The 27,225-nt window shown below is 40.5% G+C and overlaps 1 protein-coding gene across 1 annotated transcript in view; it reads right to left on the bottom strand.

The window, feature by feature from the left end:
- HECW2 (HECT, C2 and WW domain containing E3 ubiquitin protein ligase 2) overlaps positions 1–27,225 on the bottom strand; it is a 185,286-nt gene that overhangs the window by 67,741 nt on the left and 90,320 nt on the right. The window contains exons 4-11 of the mRNA XM_032236640.1: positions 25,918–26,012; positions 19,793–19,865; positions 16,865–17,034; positions 14,613–14,755; positions 6,876–6,976; positions 3,305–4,657; positions 1,968–2,057; positions 692–842 (exon numbers count right to left, since the gene is read on the bottom strand). Of these exons, the coding sequence (XP_032092531.1) occupies positions 692–842; positions 1,968–2,057; positions 3,305–4,657; positions 6,876–6,976; positions 14,613–14,755; positions 16,865–17,034; positions 19,793–19,865; positions 25,918–26,012 (2,176 nt within the window). The remainder of the gene's footprint in view (positions 1–691; positions 843–1,967; positions 2,058–3,304; positions 4,658–6,875; positions 6,977–14,612; positions 14,756–16,864; positions 17,035–19,792; positions 19,866–25,917; positions 26,013–27,225) is intronic.

Here is a 27,225-nt window from a genome sequence, read left to right as displayed (position 1 = left end):
ATATTACAATAACTATTATAATATTTTTTTACTATTATAATGTTTATTAAATTCTCCATCAGTCACCCCATTTTTGCACTCAACTGTGGCCGCGTCATATCATTAATGCTTTTCTCCACAGAATATTGAGTTTGAGTTTATTGAACACTTATAGGCCGCCCTTTTCCCTGAGGGGACTCAGGGCGGCTTACAATAATAAGGGAGGGGAGTGCAAGACATGACATAAAAGAAAATGTGAGTAAAAATAATTAACAATAAAAGCACAACATTCACTCAGCATTCGGGCGGGGAGAGAGTAAAGTCCTATCCCCAGGCCTGACGGGATAGCCAGATCTTAAGGGCCGTGCGGAAGGCCTGGACGGTGGTGAGGGTGCGAATCTCCACGGGGAGATTGTTCCATAGCGTCGGAGCTGCAACTGAGAAGGCTCTCCTCCGCGTAGTCGCCAGTCGGCACTGACTGGCGGATGGAATTCGGAGGAGGCCTACCCTGTGCGATCTGATGGGACGCAGGGAGAATATGAAATTGTTTCTTAGCTAATATTGATATTTGGTATGATGCAAGCGATGAAAAATAAGATGAATATTTCTACGTTTGTTTAATTCAAGGGAGTTGTGTAATTCGTAGGGATGAAGCGTTGCACTTTTATTTCATTTGTGTTGCAGATAATACAAAAATTTGAAAATTTCTCACCGGCGATTCAATTGCTCCATCTGCTGTATGGAGTTGGAACGTTGAAGGATTTGCTGGGCTGGTGGACCTGTGGGCCTCTGCCATGTTGTGGTTCTGTTAACATGGTCCACATAGAATATTCTCCCATGACTGTCAATACGTGCTTCCCAATCTAAGATAAGAAGATGTATCACGAAAAATAAGGATTTTAACAACTTAAAAGCAATGTCTTCTATTGGACAATGAATATCTCACTTTATTTGTCTATCTAGTTTGTAAGTTTGTAAGTTTGTAAACTTACAAACTTACTTATTTGTCTATCTATTCATTCAATTATTTTTAAGTACATACATTGACAGTTCTGCATATCATGGCCATAGATATGTGCCATACATGTGACACATATAGAGAGTGGAGACAGAGCAACAAAATGCAAAGTGAGAGGCATCCTTTTCAGTATTTTGGGTTCATATAAGTCTTTGGTTATTTAATGTAGATATCTTGCACCTTAACACACAATTTAGGATTGTTAATTGCAGAGGAGTTGCAAAATACATATCTTGTGTGTAGAATGTCCTGGATTTAATTCCTGGCATTTCAACTTGAAAGGAACTGCCTGAAAGTTTGAAGACTGCCTGTCTACCAGAATAGTTAACTATGACTTAATTAGGGACCTAGTTTATGTCAGGTATACTTCTCTATACAGATGATCCTCAGTTAATAACGAAACTTACATCGCAAAGCAATGCACTCATAAAGTATGTTGTCATGTGACTATAATGCTTAGAAATGGCAGCTCTGGTAGTCCCTGGTTACAGTTGTTAAACAAGGGCCTCATATGGCCATTGACTTTGCTTGTGGAAGCCAGCAGAGAAAGTTGCAAATCACAATCATGTCATTGCAGGACATGGTTGGAAATCCAGGCTGGTTGCTAAATGCCTGGATTGCAAACATATGTCTGCAGGCAGCACTGCACTGTCTGGAAATTCTAGAGTGATCATATCCACCATTCATTCAGCAGTGTCACAGATTCAAACAGTCGTTGAAAGAGTGGTTATTAAATGAGGACGACTTATAATATAATTCCATTCCCAGTTAGAAGGACCTCACAGCAGCACCATCTCTAGGGAGAAAAAAAATTAAAAAGGTGAAGCACATAATCTGTTTTTTAAATAGGGATCCGATTACTGCTACTTCAAATTCTTCTGGGTGTGCTTTGCTATGAAAAAATAAAAGTACACCTTCATGTAATCTGTGTTCTCTATATTTTAAATTAAAATAGAAAAAAGTTCCTCACTTGGTGGCAAAGCTTCATCCACTCTCTGATAACGACTAACATCCTGACGAACTGAGGGAAGAGATCTCAGGGGACCATCAGGCTGAGAACCTAAAATCCAAAAGAAATACGGTGTAAACTTTCCATCGAAACACATACAATATTTACTATTTGTACACAGGATTCTGAGCAGCTTACAAAGATGACAATAACAGAGTAATAATTTTAAAGAACACAAAAGCAGGAGGCATACTGGAAGGAGGCAAAGAAAAATTAATAAAGCGATTCAAATTTAGAAATGGTGTCCTACTATGTCCTAGTTCAGCCCCTGAGGAAACAGCTTGATTTTTACAGCTCTTCTAATGGACAGGAGAGTGTGAACAAAGAAGATAAGGGAAAATCAGCAATGAGTAGAAAGGGGAAGTCAAAAGAAGTCAGAGAATGCACTGGTAACTCTTGTGATAATCTTTCTGTAATTAAGCACCCAAGGAGGATTTTACTAATGCATCTCTGAATAGAAACAACTTGCATCCTATGTCTTATTGTTTTTAATTGTGGATAATTAAATGGTCCTTTGAGTAAATGAGAGAAGAAAATAATAATTGTCCCTTGGTATGTCTGTAGTGTTACATTGCCAAGAAAAGAATGTATCATCTCAGTACAAAAACTCAAGGTCATCATTTGAGGAGAGGGGTGACAAGATTTTAATTTTTATTTATTTCAGGATAAGCTATGAAGAAATTATGGAACTTCTGACCAATTAAACTTGGTTCTGCCATAGTCCACATTCAACTTTTAAAGAAACAGAAGATGACTGGTCACAGAGAGGAAGAGGGAGTTCCTCCTAAGCCTGAGGTCTGGTGAGTTCAAGATTGGTTGGGAATATAATTCTCAGAATTCCCAACCAACTTGTTTGAAAAAATCTGGAAATTGTAATGCCAGCCCTCCCTGAGGCACCAAGCAGAGGAAGGATGTCTAGCCCAATTCCTTGACCAACTTAGCTTGCCTGCTTTCTTCAATGGAAAACCAAGGCCATTCAGTGTCTGAATGACTAGACAGCACTAAATAATGTAAACAAAAATCCTTCAGGACGCTTTAAAATGATCTGCAGCAAATCCTGCCTGGATTGTTAAGACTCATGCACTTTTATAAGTAGATTCTTACAGTGCTTGCACAGAGATTAAGAATAAACAGATTGGGAAAATACTGGTGTTGCTATGCAAACCAGTGTTTTATATTTGGACTATATTTTTTAAAATTAAAAATTAAACTAGCTCGCCAAGGTAAATAGAATCAATCATGGAATGAAGGTAGGCAAGTTATCAATCATCTTAGTGCCATTCTTTTGTGCTGATTACCTCCACTAGCGCCAGCCTCCTGTGAAGCAGCTCCTTCACATGATGCTGATGCACCTCTCACATCTTCCTCTTGAGACTGGTTGTGTGCAGCTGCTGCCTGCAGGTTCTGTCTCCTCTGCCATATCTCTTCTGAGTCATCACCATCTGGCAGCCCATCTTCAAACAGCTGGCCTTCCTCTTGAGTGGTTGGTAAGTGCACTGCAGGTAAAAAGGCCTGAGTGCACACAGCGTCCTGAGTTTCTGGCTCACTCCTGGAAGCCTCTGCTGCACAGGCACCTTCTTCTTCCTCCTGAGAAGAAAAGGCCGGAGTCTCAGGAAAGCGATTGCTTTCAAGGGAAGAGCAGCAAGTGTCAACAGAGGAGAGTTGGGTAGCTGTGCCTTCATTGCAAGAGCCATCAGCCCCCTCTATGTCACTTTCTCCCTCTGGCCTGGTGCTTGATTCACTAACACTCTCTGTATGAGCAGCATCACTTTGCTCGGTCTCTGATGAAATCTGGGAAGGTTCTGATCCTTGGTCAATAGATTCAGCTTCCGTGATTTCCCTTTTGCTCCCAGAAACTGACTCAGAAGTTCCAGGATCCGCACCAGACGTGGGTTGTTCTGCCTCCTGAGGTACAGAAATGGTATTGCTTGCTGAATCTTCTAGACAATCATCCTGAGAATTCTGAGGAGTTTCAGTTTCTTGTCCTGCTATCTCCAATTCAGCAGGCCCATTGGACATCTCCTCCTGACAACAGGAAGTTTGCGGAGGTATTTCTACATCGGGTGCCGTCACAATTTCTTCAGAGACTTGGCTTTGTGTTACTTGGCTTGAGGAGCCATTTAAGAAAACTGATTCATCATTTCTAGCAGTACCATTTAGCATAATCAAACCACCACCGTCATCATCCACTGATGACTGGAAACCCAAACTGTGATGGAATTCATGTTCCTCTTCGTCAGAATCAATGTGAAGCATAGCATTGAGTCGTGTGTCAGTAGGGAAGCTACTCTTCAATTTTGGGGATGCCCCAATAGTACGTTCATTACAAGCAGAGGTCCCAGATCTAGGAAGATTATTTTGTTCTATTGCATCTAGGTAGTCATTCAAGGAGTCCTGGCGGCCCCTGGGAACTGAGGACCTTGACGTTGTAGAGGCTGAATCCTCTTGATCTGTTTCCGAAGTAGTACTAGTTCTAAAGGAATGCCGCAAGATGACGTGTCCAGATGATTCTTCAAGAATTGGGCCATTTGAAAAAAGTGGATGTGTATCATGATGCCCTGCAGGTATATCCTCATCATCAGAAGGGCTTCCTAAGTCCCCATTGACAGAATTTACTCCAAGAAGGGTTCCTACAGTTTCTGGTGAAGCATCTACAATGAAAAGACAAAAGATTGATTAGTGAAACTAACTGTGAACCTTAAGGGGCATGCATAACAGAGGTGGGTTCCTACCAGTTCGCACCTATTCGGTAGAACCGGTTCGTCAAATCTACCGAACCGGTTAGAAGAGGTTCCACCAGTGGACCCGGAAAGCAGGCCGCACCTACAGAAGAGGTTCCAAAAATTTTTGAAACCCACCACTGGTCCTTGGATATGATTATTCTACACTATCATGCTCATATTTATAAAACTCAGTGCCTCTGTGAAAGGTAAGGATGGCCACTGCGTTTGTGGTGCAATCAGAACATTGCGTGTGTTGAAGTTGTTTTAACGCAAACCAAAGATGCCTTTTAAAAAACAAGTTTACCTCATATTCTTATGCATGCCAGTGCTGTGTGTGAGGTAATTTAAGGTGGTTCTGACAAGTGTCGTCAGCATCTTCATATCCGGTCACGTGGGCGGCAAGCCACTCCCATCCGGTCACATGGGTGGCAAGCCACTCCCACAAAGGAGACCACACCCACAGAGTAGGTTCGAACAATTTTTGAAACCCACCACTGATGCATAAGCACATCAGCATGCCTATCATCCCTGTTCTAATATTCCCTTGTATTCGTATTCATTCCATATATTCATAATCATGTTTATACTTAATTCTCTAACTGACAACTGACAAGTATAGCACTTTGTCAGAACAGAATGCATAGGATTTCTAAGCTCTCGGTCTTGAATGAAGAATTTAAAGAGGAAATAGCACAGAAGTTATACATGAAGTACTTTGGGTGAAATATAACATCATGTGAATAGATTTTTACTGCTATCTATGCTGATAGTTATTCCTTTTTTTTGCATCTACCATAAATCTTCAGATCATTCGCCAGTTCACTATTTTTAATAGATTTTGAGGGCCCAAGTGGGTTGCACGAGACAGAAGCAGCACTGGAAACAGTTCTGTGTACAGAACTATACCGATGACTTTCATTTAACATTTCCCTAAATCTCCTTTTAGGAAATACTCTACAATTATGCATTGAATATGATTTCAAGTGGAGCTCCATTCAATACATTGTGCTTCATCTCAGACTCCAATCCAAAACAAGACATGCCTTCCATCAATTAATGTTGGAGCAACACATAATAGTAACTGTGGAGATTCTCCTAGTCATCCAGGGCACGGTTGTCCCAAAGATGCTTTTTCAAGAGGCAACTGGAGTTTCTGGTTTTTCTTTGAAGATGTTTCGTTTCTCATCCAGGAAGTTCTTCAGCTCTGAAGAAGCAGCTTTTTGGATGAGAAGTGAAACTTCTTCAAAGAAAAACCAGAAACTCCAGTTGCCTCTTGAAAAAGCACCTTTAAAGACACATAATAGTAAATTCTCTTTTTTCAACAGAATTAGGTTTACTTATAGAAAAATTGCAGGCTGCCAAGTTTCAGAGTAATAGACAACGAAGCACAATGATTAGAAAGCCCCTGTCTGCTACAGTGGAGAGGCAGCAGTAGACATGAGAGAATGGTGAAGAGTATATGAAGGACCATCACAGCTCCAAGTAATCTGGTAGCTATAATTGAATATGGAGAAAGTGCTTATGTTGGGCTACTGCACTACTTGTATTCTCATACATAACAATTATATAATTAGCTGCATGCAATACCAGCATATCCACATAAATATGGTTCCCTAAAAGACAACAGAGGCCACAAATAACAAATTACAGAGCTTGTAGGTCTGCATATATTCTCCCCTTATTAGAGAAATTGCCAGGGAGGGCAGACCATTTTTATCTAGGCTTTCTCCTCCAGGACACTAACCCGGCTACCATGTCTGCAGTGGCAAAGTTCTGTGTGGCTGCAACGTCCATAAGAAAAAAATTGGCTACAGAAGTATAGTACCATCTTGTACCAATTATCTGGACATACCTTTAACAATCTTTGGACCATGATGTTATTATCCACTTTTAATGTCAATACTTTTAATTATATTTTAATGTTAGTATTTTTAATATAGTGTAAAAACAAATGTATATTGCTGGTCTTTGACCGTAATAAAGATCTTACTTACCTAAAAGCTTCTTAGAAAACGCCATTGCCATAGTCATTAAATTCCAATGTTAAAAATCCAAATTAATCAAAGTTCATCCTAACATTCTGTGAACACTACTCAATCATAAAACTCTAACAACAAACATGTTTGTAGATACTTCAAGATCTTACCTTCATGAAGAGAAGATGTAATTTCTACCTTGAACTGAAGACACCCACTCACATGGTCTGCCGGAAGCCTTCTACCAAGGTTATAACTGAGAACCTGATCTCTGCAAAAGGGAATCGTGTATGAATATTTCTATTCTGCTTTCTGTAACTTTCAATATGTTTTAACTAGCTGAGGGAAATGGGGATGTTACCCAGATGTATCACATACCTCCATCACCCCATTGGCTGGATTTGGGAGGAAAGGAGCATACAAGAACACAAAGCCGTGACCCGACAAATGTGCGCACGACAAAAGTGCGCCGACAAAACCGTGGTGAGAAAATCACGCCCACAACAGCGCACTGACAAAACCGTGCCCACAAAAGCGCGATTAGAGTTAAGGCAAAGGTTAGGGTTAGGTTCAGGGTTAGGGTTAGGGTTAGGGTTAGGGTTAGGGTTAGGTTTAGGGTTATTACATTGTTTTCGCGTTGTTTGTTGAAGGCATGCTTTTGTCGGCGCGCTGTTGTGCGCGCGATTTTGACGTCGTAGTTTTCTCACCGCGGTTTTGTCAGCGAGCTTTTGTCATGCGTGTATTTGTCGGTGAACCCACAAAGCTTATAGCGAAGAGAATACTTTCTGACTGGGCCAATAGTTTTATTTTTCAGTGTTAAAATTCCCGTACAAACAAAAAAGCTACACTGATCCAACTGAGGATAATGTCACCAAAGCAGACTGATATGCACGTGTCATTGGAGATACTTGTGTATTCTCAGAACTTGCAACTCAGTAACAAGCATCAGGATTTCATGCAGTAATGGCTCCTCGGGAAAATAAAGATGGTTTTCACCAAGTTCTTCTCAAATTCAAATAAAACTTCAGCTGAAGAATTCCTAGCTTCCCTTATTCTTTCTAGCTTCCATTTTCATGCATAGCAAACATACAAGATGCTTTTTATGATGGGGGGGGGAGGAGGAGGAGGAGGAGGAGGAGGAGGAGGAGGAGGAGGAGGAGGAGGAGGATTATATTGTATCCAGATCAGGGGTGGGTTTCAGGCGGTTCGCGGCGGTCCCCGTGAACCGGTTGGTCGGCGAAGCCGGAAGTAAGTAACTTCCGGGAACGCTGAAGGATCCACCCGCCCGCCCGTGTTTCTTACCCGGTTTTGATGAGTTCTGCGCTTCCACGCATGCGCAGAATGCATACAGCGCCTGCGCGATCCTCCATAAGCAGCTGGAGCATCGCACAGGCACTAGTACGCATGCGTGCACTGCGCGCGTGCACAAGGACGCCGCCGGCCCTGTTCCAACCGAACCGGTTGGAACGGGGCGAGAAATCCACCCCTGATCCAGATCCATTATAGTCTCAGGGAAATCTGTTTTCCCACTATGGAAAACCCCATTAGGGCTGTGCTGCTGTGTTGTACAGGAGGTTTTACTGCCTACCAATAAAACATGGCAAGACAGGGAACGTGGTTATCTTTGCAATAATTCAACATGTTCCTTCTTTTGGGGTGGGGTATTCAAAGTAAGAGACAAGAAAGGAGCATTACAACCCTCTCTCTCTCTCATACACACACACACACACACACTCATGTGTGTACACTTGTACCTATATCTGTTCCTCTCTCCTTTCTTCAAGTAATTGTTGTCTCCTAGTAACTGCCTGGATTTGGCCCTGCGTTTTCCCACTACCTCCTTCCTAGGGCCTGAGAGAATGTGACTACTCAAAAGTCATCCAGCTGGCTTTGTGCCTAAGGCAGGCCTAGAACTTACAGTCCCCTGATTTCTAACCTGTACTTTAACCCCCCCACACCAAACTGGCTCTCTTAACAGTATAATGCTATCAGTGGTGGGTTTCAAAAATTGCTCGAACCTACTCTGTGGGTGTGGCCTCCTTTGTGGGAGTGGCTTGCCGCCCATGTGACCGGATATGAAATTATGAATTAGTGCTTAGGTCGGTCCAAGTAGCTATTCAGAAACTCTGGCATTGAAGCATGCAAGTCTTAAAGCTGTCAGGTTACAAGATCCTTGCACCCCTAACCCTTTAGAAAAAAAACTAGGGGTCTTCAAACCTGACAGCTTTAAGACTTGTGGACTTCAACTCCCAGAATTCCTCCTCCAGTCACGTTGGCTCAGGAACTCTGGCATTGAAGCATGCAAGTCTTAAAGCTATCAGGTTACAAGATCCTTGCACCCCTAACCCTTTAGAAAAAAAAACTAGGGGTCTTCAAACCTGACAGCTTTAAGACTTGTGGACTTCAACTCCCAGAATTCCTCCTCCAGTCACGTTGGCTCAGGAACTCTGGCATTGAAGCATGCAAGTCTTAAAGCTGTCAAGTTACAAGATCCTTGCAGTGGTGGGTTTCAAAAATTTTTGGAACCTCTTCTGTAGGTGTGGCCTGCTTTCCGGGTCCACTGGTGGAACCTCTTCTAAACGGTCCGGTAGATTTGACGAACCGGTTCTACCAAATAGGTGCGAACTGGTAGGAACCCACCTCTGAATGCTATGCTAAAAAAGTAAAACATGCCCTTGAGAAGACCCAATAATTAGATGGGCACATCCATACCATTCCCTTGGTGTCAGTTATGGAAGTACCTTGCCTTCCTGTAGTTGTTATCCTGGTTTTTAGTTTCCTAATCCAGGTTGCAGTTAACAATGATGTCAAACCCTACTATTAAAGGCCTGATCCTGCTTAGCTTTTGAACAAAGACAGGCTTGACCTGAGGCTGATACCTGTTGATCATACTACACTTAAAGAGCCGAGGTGGCGCAGTGGTTAGGGTGCAGTACTGCAGGCCACTTCAGCTGACTGTTATCTGCAGTTCAGCGGTTCAAATCTCACCGGCTCAAGGTTGACTCAGCCTTCCATCCTTCCGAGGTGGGTGAAATGAGGACCCAGACTGTGGGGGCGATATGCTGACTCTGTAAACCGCTTAGAGAGGGCTGAAAGCCCTATGAAGCGGTATATAAGTCTAACTGCTATTGCTATTGCTATTGCTACATATATTTTGTAACATTTGATTGGGTTAGATATATAATTGGCAATAAAAACTTTGTTGAAAGATCAAGCACAAAATAAAGGAGAATGACAGATATAAAAAGATAAAAACAATCAAAATAATTTGATATTTGTATCTAGCACGCACAATACATTCTTATGTGAAACAGATTTAACCATTGAAAATATCATGAAGCATTAATTCAAACACTGCAGGTTCTTATAGAATAGAAAATAAAAATGCCTTGATGAATGAATTAATGAATGATCATAGATTTTTTAAATATTTTTTTAAAAAATAGGTTGTATAATTAAATGTTTCACCATCTTGTATAAACATCTCCTTGCCCACGCTGTAATAAGGATATTTATCATTTCCTCATCTAAACATTACACATTTTATTTTAGATACAGAATTTAACATGCATATTTTTCTTGTCCATATGACCAACAGTAATATCAATATTTTATTTAATTCAATCTTAGTGAAAAGCATAATATTTAACAAGATACTTAGCCATTTAACAATTCCTGATTCTGAAATTTTGCCACATTCCCAACAAGGAATTCTCCCAAGGCATTTGAATTAGAGCTTCTTCTAAAGGTAACAACTCTATGATCAAGTCTAAAAACTGTGGGAGACAGACTAAGCCATTACTACCTTTTACTGGATGACTTAAGTTCTCAAATTCCATTAATATAACTTGCCTTGAATAAATGTTGATATCAGGGTAAAGATTTACATATTTAGTTTATATATTATTATTATTATATAAATAATAGTATTTCTGATCAGTTCCTGATTTTTCCAGAAGATGGCTTGTACTCAGTGGTGGGTTTCAAAATTTTTTAGAACCTCTTCTGTAGGTGTGGCCTGCTTTGTGGGAGTAGCTTGTGACAGGGTGGGAGTGGCTTGCCGGCCATGTGATTGGGTGGGAGTGGCTTGCCAGCCATGAGACTGGGTGGGCATGGCCAACTTGTAAAATGTGGTGAAACTCACTTAACAATGCTCTTGCTTAGCAACCAAAATGTTGCCTCAGAAATTCTGGCATTTGAAGCACGCAAGTCTTAAAGCTGTCAAGTTACAAGACCCTTGCACCACTAACCCTTTAGGAAAAAAAACCCCAGGGGTGTTCAAACTTGACAGCTTTAAGACTTGTGGACTTCAACTCCCAGAATTCCTCCTCTCTCTCTTTATCTTAATGATGTGCAGACGGGCAGGGGGAGAGAGCTGGAACCGGTTCTAAACGGCATTGTAGATTTGTGGAACCTCTTCTATAGAAGAGGTTGGAACTGGCAGGAATCCACCCCTGCTTGTACTGTATTGCAATGAGCTGTTCAATGTACACTTTGAACAGAATGTGATTTGGGCTGATATAGATAGAGATAGATAGATAGATAGATAGATAGATAGATAGATAGATAGATAGATAGATATAGATAGATGATAGATAGATAGATAGATAGATAGAGATAGAGATAGAGATAGAGATGTGTGTGTGTGTGTCTGTGTGTGTCTGTGTATCAATGTATATGTACAATATATTCAAAATGTGCGGTATATTCAAAGTGAAACAGCCACTACCTCACGGAGCAATTTCATGTGACCACAAGATGGCAGTCAAAATCCATAAACCAGACGGAACTCACTGATATCTGAGAAAGCATTTTATGGATATGTAAGAAACTCTTCCCATTAATCTCTTTTTTTAAACATGAACCTAGTTAGAATCCAGTCAGGTCTTATTAATGAATATTTCAATATTAAAAATACTGTGCTGGAAGAAGTCACCAGCATCAGCTTGCAGATCATAATAATATTCCAGCAAACAGTACTAAGTAAAAAAGATCTCCAAGGTAAAAACACTCCAGATCTTAACATCTTGTGAATGATTAAATAATATCCCAAATTCTTCCTAATTAATAATTATACTGTAGCATTCAGTAGTGTGCAAATTTATTAAAAACACGTCTGTTTGACTAGCACAGCACAATTTTGAATTCTAGTTTAGAATACAGTTGCTGAAGCAAAAAAATATAACATGAAAAAAAAGTTTGAGATTTTGGAAACGTTACTTTTTAGGGCATCACATAGTATTTTCCTGCTAAAGCTTTGACCAAAGTTTAATGAAGAATCCTGAATGTTTTAGAAAACCACAGCATCTAACTGGCTCTGTGGAACACTCATTTTGTAGGCCAACATAGCTTAAGTAACCTGTTCTTTCTTTTCAAATCTGCAATGTATTTTTCTTACCTGCGTCAACAACATCACTTGGGAAAAGCTGATAATTGTTTTCAAACTGAATTTGTCTTTCTCCATATATGCAACGTATTATATTGCTGAGAAAATCTGTGGAAAAGGAGCCATTTGTTTACAAGCTGGTTTGATTCTTAATAGCCACGCAACAGCGTGACAACACTGTGATGAAATAGAAACTTTGTAGAACTGGGGACAGGCGTGCCCAAAAGTCCGAAGGAATCGCGCCAAGCCTTTGAGTGGTTGCAGGGGTTTCACAATTTCAGAGAGGAGATCCACAGTGGCATTTCACTTACTAAACAGCAACGCGCTTGTTAAATCACAGTGGCACATCTACATGTATGTGTACAAGGCAGTGTGTGCCTGATTAGATGCCTCCTGACAACCAGGTGAAGTGTTCCACAAACTTCAGAATGTTCTCAGTCAGGTGGCTTAGGACCTGGATATCTTCGAAACCGTCTTCTGCCACACACCTCCCTAAGACCGATAAGATCGCACAGGATGGGCCTTCTCCAGGTGCCATCAGCAGGACAATGCCGGCTGGCGACACCTCGGAGTAGGGCCTTCTCTGTTGCCGCTCCGGCCCTATCAAATGAGCTACCCCTAGAGATCCGGACCCTACTCACTCTCATGGCCTTCTGAAAAGCTATTGGCTATTCCGGCAGGCCTGGGGCTGTTGACCTCTGGATTGAGGTCCAACCCCGCTTAGATTGGGTGCATGTTGTGTTTTTTAAATTTGTCGTGTTTTATCTGTTTTTAATTTCTTTTAATCTCTGTTTCTGTAAGCCGCCCGGAGTCCTCCGGGATTGGGCGGCCTATAAATTTGTTAAACAGTTAAACAGTCTTAATTTTCTAGTAGAAAGACAGAGAACTTTATATTCATTGGACCTACGATATTCCCTGGGAATTTTCTTATGGCTAAATAAAAAGTGGTGCGATATTAGATAAATCACTGGTTAACATTCTTGTGTAGTAAATCTACAGGATGCAATTCGGCAATTAATTAAGGTACATTAAATGTGTGCCCAAGTAAAACTGTGTGTGTGCCAAACATGGTGGAGCAGCCATTCCACAAGTCTTATGGGAATTATATCAATCCCTCTAATGAATGCAGCTCATCCAAAAAGAGAAGCAGAAGCATCACAAATGCAGAGCAACAACAATTCTGAAAAAAAATCACAGTAGGATCCTAACCTAGAGAGGATCCGGGTGAGGTCCTTCCTGTCTCAGTAGAACACTTAATAGACAATCTATGGAGGTAGTAAAGTACTGTAAATATTGCATTTTATGCTCCCTGTTACAAACCCTCCTACTAATTAGTACGTCCCTTTCCTAGAATTTTTATGTAGGTATTTTATCTGACACTTTAGTTTTCAATGTATGATCATTCCCAATGTGACTTACAATGCTTTACATTAGTTTTTCACCCTATACACAGGGCCGGATTTTCCTATAGGCTAACTAGGCTTCAGCCTAGGGCCTCAAGATCAAGAGGGGCCTACATTCAAATTGTTAGCAAAATTAAAATTACACTATTCTAAAAACAGTGAACACTAAAACACTGAACCGAAAATAAGGAGAAATTCTACGCATATGACTAATAAACAAACATAAAAAGGTATTGGTTAAGATCGTTCCAGCGCCGCGGCATTTGGGAAGCCCACCCACGTTCCCGGCACCAGCGGTCGGTCGAGAGGCGCGGCTGCTCCCAGTAGCCACCCCGTCGACGCGGAGCCCACCAGCGGTCAGGCAGGTGAGGGCGAGGGGGCCGAGCCAGGCAGCTGAGCGCAGCAGGGGAGGCGGCTGGCCTCGCTGCCTTTGCCGCAGAGTAGAGCCGCCCTCCGTCGGGAGGCCAGCTATATATATTGATATATATTGATATATATCACAGTAATGATGTATTTTACTGTCTCTCATGTAATTTACAAACTTAAAAATGGGAGGTGAAAGGGCCTCATAAGTGGAATAGTCTAGGGCCTCTTTTCATCTAAATCCGGCCTAGCCTATACAGCAACACATCTTCAAACAGATTCTTAATGTATATTAAACTTTAACATCAGCTATGTTTGATTAATGCCTTGCTCTATAGAGTTGTTTGAGAAGCAAATTAACTTTAGAAATGTATTGAACTGTTGATTGGGAAAAATAATTTTGAACTCACAAAGTTATCTGTAGAGAGTATATATATATTCATTCTAACCTTACCGAATTTAATCTCATCTTTTCAACAATAAAATATTTGAAACCAGACAAATAATGTTGTCAATAAATTTGCACACTTCTGTACGAACCTGTGACTTATAATTCAGCACATTTTAATTAAAAAAAAACTTGTTGAAATGGTATATGAGGGACTGGGTTGAAAGAATGAAACAATCTATAAGAAAAAAATTAAGAATTGTAAACAAAATAAATTGACACCAAATATTTAAGTCTTTTAAAGGAAAAGAATCTTCCCTTTCCTTCAGATAGGTTTAAAATGAACAAAGAAAACATATTCATTTACCCTATTGCATGTCTTTCCAATAGTCTCTGCACAGGTATAGTGAGCTTTCCAAGAAAACGCTTGATGATAGGACGACTTTTGGCAAATTTATCTTTGATTTCGATTTCCAAGACATCAGTCAAAAGTGCTACAAAAGAATATTTCTGCAAACATAAAATATATATGCATCCATATTTCATAAAACATGCAATGAAGTATGTGTATATGTGTACAACATACATATATGTTGTATTTGTGCTGATAAATAAATAAAGGCTTAGTGGTTAACACATGTGCCTAAGATGCAATACAGCACAGGTTCTAATCCCAGTAAGGGTATGGCTAGCTGATGAGAGCTAAATAGCTTGAAATAGATCTATACTAGTCTCCCTTTATTTATTTATCAGCACAAATGCAACACAAATGTAATAAAGACAACAGTAAAAATATTGGGTTTCTGTCTGGATGGTCTCTTGTGATGAGCAGATAGACAGAGAATGGAAGCAGTAAACTTCCTCCCATATTTGGGCATACTAGGGGGTTGTAACTCTAAAATACATATATATATATATATATATATATATATATATATATATATATATATATATATATATATATATATATATATATATATATATATATAATTTATTCAGCAATACTTTAAAAGAATTATTCCTATACAAACATCAATTACCATAATCCAGATTTCACAAATATCTATTGGCAACAGTTTGAGACCATTGTTTAAACAGGAAAATTAGAAAACATTTAGCCACAAAGGCTTCACATAAGCATTAATTTAGTGGTGTGTTACAAAAATACATCTCCATTAGAAAGAACATTCTATGTTTTGTCACCAATCTTCCCTTAATGACTGGGAGCTATCGGATTCTGATATTAAAAAGTGGTACCAATCTAAAATACTCTTACAGCCATATTTCATAACTAGGATTAGGCACTCTTGTAAGAATGCAGTGTTTGGTTTTCTCCAAACGTAACTTTTTTCATAAACAGTTTATGAAACAGTTCCAATTTTGTCTCATCAGTGCGCAAAATCTTGTTCCAATAGCCTGCTAGATCATCCGGGCAGTCTCTAATAAATTTAAACAGGTCGCAATGTGTTTTCTGGAAAACAGTGGTTTCTTCCTCAATATTATCCTACAACTACGCCTCTTGGTTCAATGTTTTGCATTTGTTAGATTCTTGAACACTGGCATCAGATAATGTAATAATGGCCTGTAGATCTTTTGTCATTACTCTAGAGTTTGTTTTGTTTTGTTTTTATTGGTCTTGTATGCCGCCCACTCCCGAAGGACTCCGGGTGGCTTACAATAAAAAGGGAAGGGGGATAAATAAGATAATACAAAATTTAAAATACAACAACATTCACAATTAAAGTGGGGCTGAATACTTCAACAGCCCCAGGCCTGCCAGAACAGCCAGAACTTAGTAGCTTTACGGAAGGCCGGGAGGGTAGTAAGGGTCCGGATCTCAACGGGGAGGACGTTCCAGAGGGCCGGAGCTGCAACAGAGAAGGCCCTCCCCCGTGGGGGTCACCAGCCGGCATTGGCTGGCAGATGGAATCCGGAGAAGGCCAAGTCTGTGCGATCGAATCGGTCTTTGGGAGGTAATTGGCAGAGTTCTTTACAACCTCCCATAAGCATCTTGCTTTTGCAATGATTTTTGTTTGATAAATAAGTTTGGGAAAAGTAACAATGATGCTGCATTTTCTTTATTTGTAGATTATATCTCTATCTTGAATTTACAAAAGCCAAGGTCTTTGGTGGCAATAGACTTATAGCGCATTTCAACCTAAGAGACCACTTTTTCTGAGGTCTGCAGTGTCACCGAGAGCCAATTCTATGGTGGCCACTCAACAGGTGTATATGTGGAGGGGAGATTAGTAGGGAATAGGCCTCTCAAATTCTCACTTGATTGTTTTCTGACTGAATGGAACATCTCAACTTAACCCCTTAGACCTTCACATATTCACATATTTTCACCAAAAAAGATGGTGAATTTGATGCCTCAATATATTCAATAAAAACATTAGGACTTAATAAACTCTGATCATATTGTAAATGTACTGCAGGATTACAAACAGCTCTAAAGGGTTGCAAACTTTCTCTTTTCACTTTATGTCCAGGTAAATATCATTTAAAATTACACTCTGTTTCTGTACCTAACATGAACCAATAGCTATAAGCAAGAATAATAATAATCTGGTGCCCATCGTACCACGGCTTTAAGTTTTCTTCAAAACCATTTATTACCTCTCTATGCCAAATAGGATTAGTTGTATTACTGATGATATTGGACCTCCTTTCCTGCCCGTGGTGTGCAAATGTAGGAAACGTTTTCTTTTTTCCAGGCTGAATGGACATCTTTAGATAAGGGTCAGGATTGAAGAACATTCCTTTTTTAAGTCCAATGGCCCGAATATCTTTGAAAGAAAAGGCGAAAAAAAGAAGAACAGAGAATAATAATAATACAAGAAATGTAGGTATTCCTAAACTTACGACCACAATTGAGCTCAACATTTCTGTTGTTAAGTGAGGCATTTGTTAAGTGAATTTTGCCCCATTTTATGACCTTTCTTCCCACAGTTGTTAAGGGAATCACTCAGAGGTGGGTTCCTACCAGTTCGCACCTATTCGGTAGAACCGGTTTGTCAAATCTACCGAACCGGTTAGGAGAGGTTCCACCAGTGGACCCAGAAAGCAGGCCACACCTACAGAAGAGGTTCCAAAAAAATTTGAAACCCACCACTGGTCCTTGGATATGATTATTCTACACTATCATCCTCATATTTATAAAACTCAGTGCCTCTGTGAAAGGTAAGGATGACTACTGCGTTTGTGGTGCAATCAGAACATTGCGTGTGTTGAAGTTGTCTTAACGCAAACCAAAGATGCCTTTTAAAAAACAAGTTTACATCATATTCTTATGCATGCCAGTGCTGTGTGTGAGGTAATTTAAGGTGGTTCTGACAAGTGTTGTCGGCATCTTCATATCCGGTCACATGGGTGGCAAACCACTCCCATCCGGTCACATGGGCGGCAAGCCACTCCCACAAAGGAGGCCACACACACAGAGTAGGTTCGAACAATGTTTGAAACCCACCACTGGAATCACTGTAGTTGTCAAATTAGTGTAACATGTTAAGTGAATCTGGCTTCTTCTGCTTGTCAGAAGGTCACAAAAGGGGATCGCATAACTCCAGAACACTGAAACTGTCATAAATATGAGTCAGTTGCCAAGTGTCTAAATTTTGATCACATGATCATGGGGGTGTTGTAACCATCGTAAGTGTGAAATAAAGCCATAAGCCACTTTTTCAGTACAGTTGTAACTTTGGATGGCCACGAAACAAACTGTGGTAGATCAGGGACTACCTGTACATCAAGCATACTTGCTTAAAAAATATTTTTCCAATCTATCATTAAGTGTTCCAACAACATAACACTTTGCTTTTATATAGATTTACTGGTCACACTAGCAGGGAATTGTGAAAGCTGAACACATAGCTGAAGGATATCATGTTGAGTAATGCTGCTACAGAAAATTCACTGCTTGTGTTAAATTTGTTTATCCCACTGAGTTGGTGAGTACAAAATTGAACCTTCTCATGGACATACTACTGTTTGAAGATATATGCCAAAGCCATTCAAAATGATGAACTAGCACTATGACATCTTAGTTCGAAAAAAGTCCCAAAGTGGTCTGTACCCATTAGTAATTTGTGTTGATGCATCATTTTCCACAATGGGGAAGCAGCTAACCTTGCAGAAGTATAAGGACAGCTATCAGTCAAAGATAGACATTGTGTTCAAGTATTTTTTTTAAAAAAAATGGTTGGAATCATTGTGCATGGAGAGGGAGGGAGTTGCCATATTCATCTAAATAATAACCACAGATCATTGAAGCTTCCATGAATTATAATTAATGAGTTGTTAAGTTAATAAAAGTTAATAAAAGAAAACTAGGGACAAGCATAACTATTTAAGTATTTAATAAATTTATAGGCCGCCCAATCCCGAAGGACTCCGGGCGGCTTACAGAAATACATTTCCAAAAATAAAAAATTAAAATAGAGAGAATAAAAAAAAACAGATGAAAAGATCATTTCATACACTCAATCTAGGCGGGGCTGGACCTCATTCATGAGGTCAACAGCCCCAGGCCTGCCGGAATAGCCAAGTTTTGGTAGCCTTTCGGAAGGCCGTGAGAGTGGGAAGGATCCGGATCTCTGGGGGTAGATTGTTCCATACGGTCGGAGCGGCTACAGAGAAGGCCTTCCCCCGGGGGGGGGGGGGGGGGGTTGCCAGACGACATTGTCTGGTCAACGGCACCTGGGGAAGGCCCACCCTGTGTGATCTTATCGGCCATTGGGAGGTATGCGGCAGAAGACGGTCTCGCAACTAATATATTGCTCAAGGATGAAAAATCTTGCTGCAGATTAAAGCAGGAATGGAAAGCCATTTTGACCACCCAAAATTACAAGAGAGAGATTTTAACACTAATAAATTGAATCCATAACCCCAAAGCAGTCTGGGGAGGGCAGAGAGGGTTTAGAGATCCTTAGCTCTGCTCATAGCAGGCACTGGAAAGATGCATCAGGCTTTTCAAAGGTATTTCCCTTGCTCTCCTTCCCGGTTGTTACTACAACTTGCATCTATAATTGTTACTTGAGCTAAAACATCTGGCTATGTAATTGGGCTACATAATTCTCATTTTTTTTCCAGAAATCGTTATTTTATATTTCTCCTCATCCACCGCCTTTTTCACTTCATCATTCGACCAAGGGTTTCTCTTCATAATCCTTATAAGCATGTCACCCACATCCTTCTGTGGAAATTCCTTCCAAGCAGCTTCTCCTCCTGCTCTCTATTTACTCTGTTCACCTTCTAATACTTGTTCATACAGGACTTGGGTTTTCTTCCTGCAGTCATTCTATTTTCAATCCAGTTTCTTTTATTTCTTTCCTTTTTCCATCTATCTTTAATGTTCTAGTCTCCTGAATCAAACAATCTGATTCCAATCTATTAATTTCATCGGATATTCTTCTTAAATTTCACTCAAATTTCCACTTAAAATTGAACCATCAAATGTATTTGATTTTTATTCACTCCACAGAACTCCCTATTAAAAAAATTCATAATGCTCCGATTTAAAGGGACAAAAACATAAGCAAAACTTACCTGAGAGTGTAAAACTAATTAATTTTCGGGAGTGCTGACCTGTTGAAGCACCGTCTGTGCCTTCTGCCCCCATCTAAAAGACAAAGAATATTTTATTTTGTATTTTGCAGTTCAAAATACAAGAAAAACCTGAAAAAAACCACCCTTCTAAATATAAAACAAAGTGATTCATCTATTAAATTCTTAAAATACTTTCTATATAGGAATCAAGTTAATTAAGTGCACAATAAATAGGTGAACAAAATGTCCTTTGCTATAACAGAATTACTAATGAGAAAACAGGTGGCTTTTGTCGAATATCAATGTATGTCTTTTTTTTTTGTTTTGTTTTGAAATACCATTTTGGTTTCTGCAGCACACATATTGATTTATTGTTATAAATTACAAGTTAAAGTTTTAGTTATTGTAATGGTCCAACAGGGGATGAACAGTTGGAGAGAGAAACATCAGTCACTCACAGCAAACTCAGTTGAGCATAGAATCAAAATAGGATTATGAAAAATATGAGGGAACCAGTGGTGGGTTTCAAAAAAATTTTGAACCTACTCTGTGGGTGTGGCCTCCTTTGTGGGAGCGGCTTGCCGGCCATGTGATCTGGTGGGAGTGACTTGCCAGCCATGTGTTTTTTCTCTCTCTCTCTCTCTCTCTCTCTTTCTCTCTCTTTCTCTCTCTTTCCTTCCTTTTGTCTCTCTGTCCCTTTTTCCTTTTTTTCTTTCATCTCTCTCTCACTTTTTCTTTCTTCCTTTCTTTCTTCCTTTCTTTCTTTCTTCCTTTCTTTCTCTTTCTCTTTCTCTCTCTGTGTGAGTCTGTCTGTCTGTGTGTGCGTGTGTGTGTCAGTGGTGGGTTTCAAAAAATTTTTGGAACCTCTTCTGTAGGTGTGGCCTGCTTTCCGGGTCCACTGGTGGAACCTCTTCTAACCGGTTCGGTAGATTTGACGAACCGGTTCTACCGAATAGGTGCGAACTGTTAGGAACCCACCTCTGGAACTATCACAATTATCAGCCTCTGTTTTGCTTGCATGGTATTTGGGATGGGAATAATTAGTACAGGAGGATTTGTCAAACGGGGAGTTTTGATCTCACGCATGCTGATGGCCGATGTTTGGACCTGGTCAAGGCCAACCGTCCTGCATACCAACCTGATGATGCTACTTGGAGATGCAACCCACATGACACCTAAGGGAGATGCAGATTGGGCAAAGGGATGGGGATTGTTGGAGGCTGGGCAAAAGTTTGATATGTATGATTTCGCGCTTTTCTGCCTCAGACCTTGCTTTACTTCACTGCTATCTATTCATAACCAGTAAAAGTACTTTTAATTCCCCAAACATTGGAGTGAGAGGTTTTTTTCTTGGTTACTGAGAGAGGCGTGCCTGACAACAACAGTTGAATAAAATCCAAGATGTGCTAAATTTGAAATGTAGAAAATAAAAAAGTCTTAAAATTGAAAGGCTTACAGCAACTAAACATACTCAATGATTCCTATAGATTATGTAATTTTGATTATCAAACTAAAAACAAAACAGAAAAAGAAATGACTTGGGAATTGTGATTTGGCCTTCTTGCTAGTTAAGCTTTGAACAGCAATACATCTTGTTCCAAATTCCATCCATTGTCTATATTCTTACTGATATACAGAGATTAACTATTATATAAATAAGCCTGTTTTATTTAACCTCAAGATCCAGGTTTGAAAGAGCAGATAATTGAGGAAGTGACAGCTGAAAAGACAATTATAGGGATCTGAATGTCTAATAAGAATAGAAGAGACATAATATGCTTTATTCTGGTAGGTTTTGTTTTCTCCAAATAGCTGTTGTATACATATTGTTGTTCTTCCTGGTTACTGATAAATTTACAGAGAAGATGGTGAATCTTTCTATCTACTGAATTATGTATACTCATATGTAGGTTATCTTAATATTGCCATCAATTTTAAGAGTCATGTTTATATTATATCAGAAATTGATATATCATTTGCTTTACTTATCAGATGTCTAACTCAGCTTGCTCAAGGAGCTGAATATGATTTAGGCAAGGATAGTTCTTATTTTATAACAACCCTATGAAGTTAATCTGCATAATAATGACTAGCCCATCGTAATTATTACACCACATGCTATTGTGCTATTGTTTATTTCAAGGGTGCACAATTATTCTCTGGCCAATAGCAGCACTTTTTAAATCAACTTCTTCAATGATCAGGGGTTGTCAGGGACAGCAGTGACATCACCAAAATAAAGAGGACTGGAATCTTGAGTTTCAGGTTTAGCAGAGGCATGATTCATTCATTTTACTTGTCATATTTTTCGCTCCATAAGACACACTTTTTTTCCTCCCAAAAGTTGGTGGAAATATCTGTGCATCTTATGGAGCAAATATGGGCGACAGGCAGCAGCGGTCAATGGCAGCAGCGATCCCCACCACCTGGAACAGCTGGTCAGCAATATTTCAAGATCCAACCAATCAGTTGCTCGGAGGTGAAGGCGCCAGCATTCCCCAGCGCAGGCAGCATATATAGAGGAGGCAGGTTCTTTGCTGTTTGCTGTTTGCTGCAAGGATGCTAGGCAGATGAATACTGCATGGACACTGGGAGGCAGAGGCAGATTTTTTTTTTTCTTGGTTTTCTCCTCTAAACCTAGATGCGGCTTATGGTCATGAGCCTCTTATGGAGCGAAAAATACGGCATTTTGTCGAGAATAGCAAATTGCACTTCTCTTATTTGTGTCTGCCACCAAATATTGCCTAAACGGCTTCCAATAGATTTTTTTTTTCCTTATCAATCTTTTCAAAGAGAAAAAGGTCTACTTTAATATTTTCTTTGTCTAAACCAGGGGTAGTCAACCTTTTTGTACCTACCGCCCACTTTTGTATCTCTGTTAGTAGTAAACATTTCTAAACGCCCACCAGTTCCACAGTAATGGTGATTTATAAAGTAGGGAAGTCACTTTACTTTATAAAATTTATAAAGCAGAGTTACAGCAAACCCCTACTGCCCACCATGAAAGCTGGAACGCCCACTAGTGGGCGGTAGGGACCAGGTTGACTACCACTGGTCTAAACTTTGTCCAAATGTAGAAAATAGTTTCCTGATGCCTCCGAAGAGTATAAGTAGCCTACTGCAAGGTGTAGAGAAGCCAGTTACACTTCTAAAACTCATGGTTTAATTATCCAAAATTGAACATAATTGCAATTGGGCTTCATCTTCATTTTGTCTTCTACAACAAGCTAATTAAATATGCATAGCATGTTTGTTTCAATGAATTGTACAGAATAAGCAACACGTGCAATCATTAAAGTATCTTGCTTATTTAGGCAGGTACTTTGAGGAAATTTTTAGTTCTACATTACTAAGGTTGGCTACTGCCTGGATTAGACCATGCAGTTTTCTTTGCAAGGTTTTTCAGAAGCATTTCCTGCTTCCCAGGACTAAGAGGTAGAATGACCGGCCCCAGGTCACCCAGCTGGCTTTGTGCCTAAAGCAGGACTAGATTTCACAGCTGCTTAGCTCAGTTCTTTTAACCACAGTCTTACGTGACCCGACAAATGCGCGCCCGACAGAGGTGGGTTCCTACTAGTTCGCACCTATTCAGTAGAACCGTTTCGTCAAATCTACCGAACCGGTTAGAAGAGGTTCCACCAGTGGATCCGGAAAGCAGGCCACACCTACGGAAGAGGCTCCAAAAATTTTTGAAACCCACCACTGGTCCTTGGATATGATTATTCTACACTATCATGCTCCTATTTATAAAACTCAGTGCCTCTGTGAAAGGTAAGGATGACTACTGCGTTTGTGGTGCAATCAGAACATTGCGTGTGTTGAAGTTGTTTTAACGCAAACCAAAGATGCCTTTTAAAAAACAAGTTTTACATCATATTCTTATGCATGCCAGTGCTGTGTGTGAGATAATTTAAGGTGGTTCTGACAAGTGTCGTCGGCATCTTCATATCCGGTCACATGGACGGCAAGCCACTCCCATCCGGTCACATGGGCGGCAAGCCACTTCCACAAAGGAGGCCACACCCACAGAGTAGGTTCGAACAATTTTTGAAACCCACCACTGGCGCCCGACAAATGCGTGCCGACAAAACCGCGCCCACAAAAGCGCGATTAGGGTTAGGGTTAGGGTTATAATGTTTTGTCGGCACGCATTTGTCAGTCGGTGAACCCAGTGTTGAACTGACTCTTACCTACTCATTTAGAAGCCCTTTAAAAAAAAAAAAGGAATTGGGTCAACAACACTTGATGTAATACTAATATCTCTTAGATATGCCAGATTCTGCTAGGCAGAATCTGAGATGAAGTTGCTAGCCCGCTCTCACCTAGGAATCAAACATATACCTTTCTAATGAATATACATTAAGCCATTTTTTAAAAAAATTCAGGCCAGGTGCATGCCTAAAATACTAAAGATAGCTTTGCTAACACAGCCTTCTTCAAGCTGATCAGATTTGCTGCACTGGAAAATCTACAGCCCTGTTCAGCATCACTAATGTTCAAGGTGTACAACAGATACAGCAAATATCTCGAGGTGACAGCAAGTTGGGAAAGGCTATTCCCACACCAAGGTATGGTTTTTTTTTTTTTTAGTGGCTTAACATTTCCTGTTTCTGAGGGTTGAGAGAGATTGACTGGCACAAGGTCACCAAGTTGGCACTGTGCCCAAAGCAGGGTCTTGCAATTCCTCACTTGCTGCCATAGCAGTGCAATTGGTTCCACAAAGTTGTTCAGCCATCACAATATTATTTCATAAATAAAAATGAATCGGGCAAGGAAGGGGAAATAAGGAGAAGGAGACATGTTTTATTGTGATTTGCTGAGCCTAAGATGACCAACTTTGTTTTGGCTCCAAAGTTAAGGGGATTTAGTTCTGGTTAGCACTTAGATGGGCAGCCTACAAGGGTATTCGGGGATCATTCCAGATCCTCAGCTGGAATCAAATTCTATTCCAAGCCACATTTATACTTTTACTCAGCCCCCGCCCCCCCCCCCCCAAAAAGCAGGCAAGTGAAGATTAAGGATGCACAATTAGCAATAGCAATAGCAGTTAGACTTATATACCGCTTCCTAGGGCTTTCAGCCCTCTCTAAGCGGTTTACAGAGTCAGCATATCGCCCCCAACAATCTGTGTCCTCATTTTACCCACCTCGGAAGGATGGAAGGCTGAGTCAACCCTGAGCTGGTGAGATTTGAACCGCCGAACTGCAGCTAACAGTCAGCTGAAGTAGCCTGCAGTGCTGTATTCTAACCACTGCGCCACCTCGGCTCTTATAATTATGACATTCAATAGTCTCTATAGGACTGTGATGGTGAATCTATGGCGCACATGCCACAGGTGGCACGCAGAGCCATAAATGCTGGCACTTAGGCCGTCAGCTCCACATGTGTGTGCCAGCCAGCTGGTTTTCGGCCTTCCACAGGGCTGGGGGAGACCATTTTCATCCTCCCAGGTTTCAGGAAAGCCTCTGGAGCCTGGGGATGGCAAAAACAGGCCCAATGGGCCTACTGGAAGTTCATTTCTGAACTTTTGTTAGGCCCATTGGGCCCATTTTTCAGCCTCCCCAGGCTCTGGAGGCTTTTCTGGAGCCTGGAGAGGGTGAAAATGGCATCCCCCAGGTCCCCGGAGGCCCTCCAGAAGACGGAAACAGAGATCATTTCCAAACCTCTGGTAGGAGGTGAGGCAAGCAGTGTGGCGCACGTGGGGAGGACCATGAGGGGGTGCACATGTGGGGGCGGACTTTGCATTGTGGGTTCTGGCATGCACGCGTGCTATCACACATACATGTTTGCATTTTTGGCACCCAACAACAAAAATGTTAGCCATCACTTGCTATAGGGCAACAGAGATGATAAACCATGTCCAGATTTTGGGAAACCGTTAAGTAAACCCAAACAATCTTTTCTGACACAACAAAAGGATAAAATTCAAGATACCTTAAAATCAAACAGTTTAAGAATAAATGAAATGTAACCTTTAGGGGCAAAATATAATTCATCACCTCCTTGTGTTGATATTCTCATTAAATCGGATAATTCATTGGAAAATACTATTTGTCAAACTAAATGAACAGATTTAATGTTAGTGTTAAATAAATTCATCCACTGTAAGCAATGTATATACTTACCATCACAGCAGGGTTTTTCACAGTGATACATGGAGTTGTTGCACGCTGGGCTCCGCTTATACCATGGTAGTATTTAAAGCAGATTTTTATTTCAGCTAAAAGGGGGGGAAAAACGAAGGGAAAGTAGTATAAGAATTCATGCACAATTCATAATGAGTGAAGAGAGTCAATGGAACAGCTGCCTTGATACAACAGAAGCCACAATTCATTGAGACCATATTACTTAAATTGTAGCAATTTGATTAAATAATGATATCATTAATCTAATAATTGTTTCTGCAAAAGAGATGCCCTTAAAACCTTTGGCAGCAACATACGTATTATTAAGCTGTTGAAACTCTACAGATGCCAAAATTAAAATTAAGCAGCCCAATTAAGGAAAGGATTTCAGCTTTTTCCTCCTTTGCTTTCCACATCTATTTTCCCCCCAAGTTTTTGTTTTTTTTAAGCAACTGCAATAACCTGTCATTTTTCCTGGACCCCACAATCCATAACAGCATCTGTTTCACTGTAATACATTATCTCTTTTTGAGCCAGTTAAGTCAGAAGTCGATCAGTCACAAGTTGGAAGGCCATACTTAACAAATAAAAATGACAGCCCAGCCATTTTTAAATGTGATACTTGCCACTCAGAATGACAAAGGAAAGTTGGTAGATTGATAATAAGAATCCTGAGGGGCTACAGGAATATTTCCACTCATTCACTTCTTGCTGAATCAGAGGGAGTGATGCAGTGGCCTAGAGGTGGCGTTCAGAAGGCTGTGGGTTCGATCCAGTGGTGAAATTCAAATTGTTTTACCAGTTCTGTGGGCATGTCTTGATGGGCATGGCGTGGCAAGGTGTGGCTTGGTGGGTGTGGCAGGAGAAGGATACTGCAAAATCTCCATTCCCACCGCACTCTGGGGCCAGCCAGAGGTGGCGTTTACCAGTTCTCTGAACTATTCAAAATTTCCACTACCAGTTCTCCAGAACCTATCAGAACCTGCTGGATTTCACCCTTGGTTCGATCCTAGGTAGTGGCAGATATTTCTCTCTCTGGGCACAATGTGTAAATATCTACTGCGACCTCTGCATTGGTGACAGGAAGGGCATCCGGCCAGTATACACTCAGGTCCATTCGGTTGCCCCAACTCCACTCTGATGCAAGGGATTACAGTATTAAAATACTTCCTGCTGAATTGGAAGATTGTAATAGACATCTTTTATGTGAGGAACCTGTTCTGACCCCCTCTTCCGTCCAGTAACGAATGCCGAGACAAGCTTTGCTGGAATGCCACAATACTTTATTAGCAGGAAACATAAATCTTG

The sequence above is a fragment of the Thamnophis elegans genome, chromosome 1 (assembly GCF_009769535.1).
Source record: "Thamnophis elegans isolate rThaEle1 chromosome 1, rThaEle1.pri, whole genome shotgun sequence".
In the NCBI taxonomy this organism is placed as follows: Eukaryota; Metazoa; Chordata; class Lepidosauria; order Squamata; family Colubridae; genus Thamnophis; species Thamnophis elegans.
Note: the sequence above shows the minus strand (reverse complement) of the source record. Positions and strands in the feature narration are given on the sequence as shown.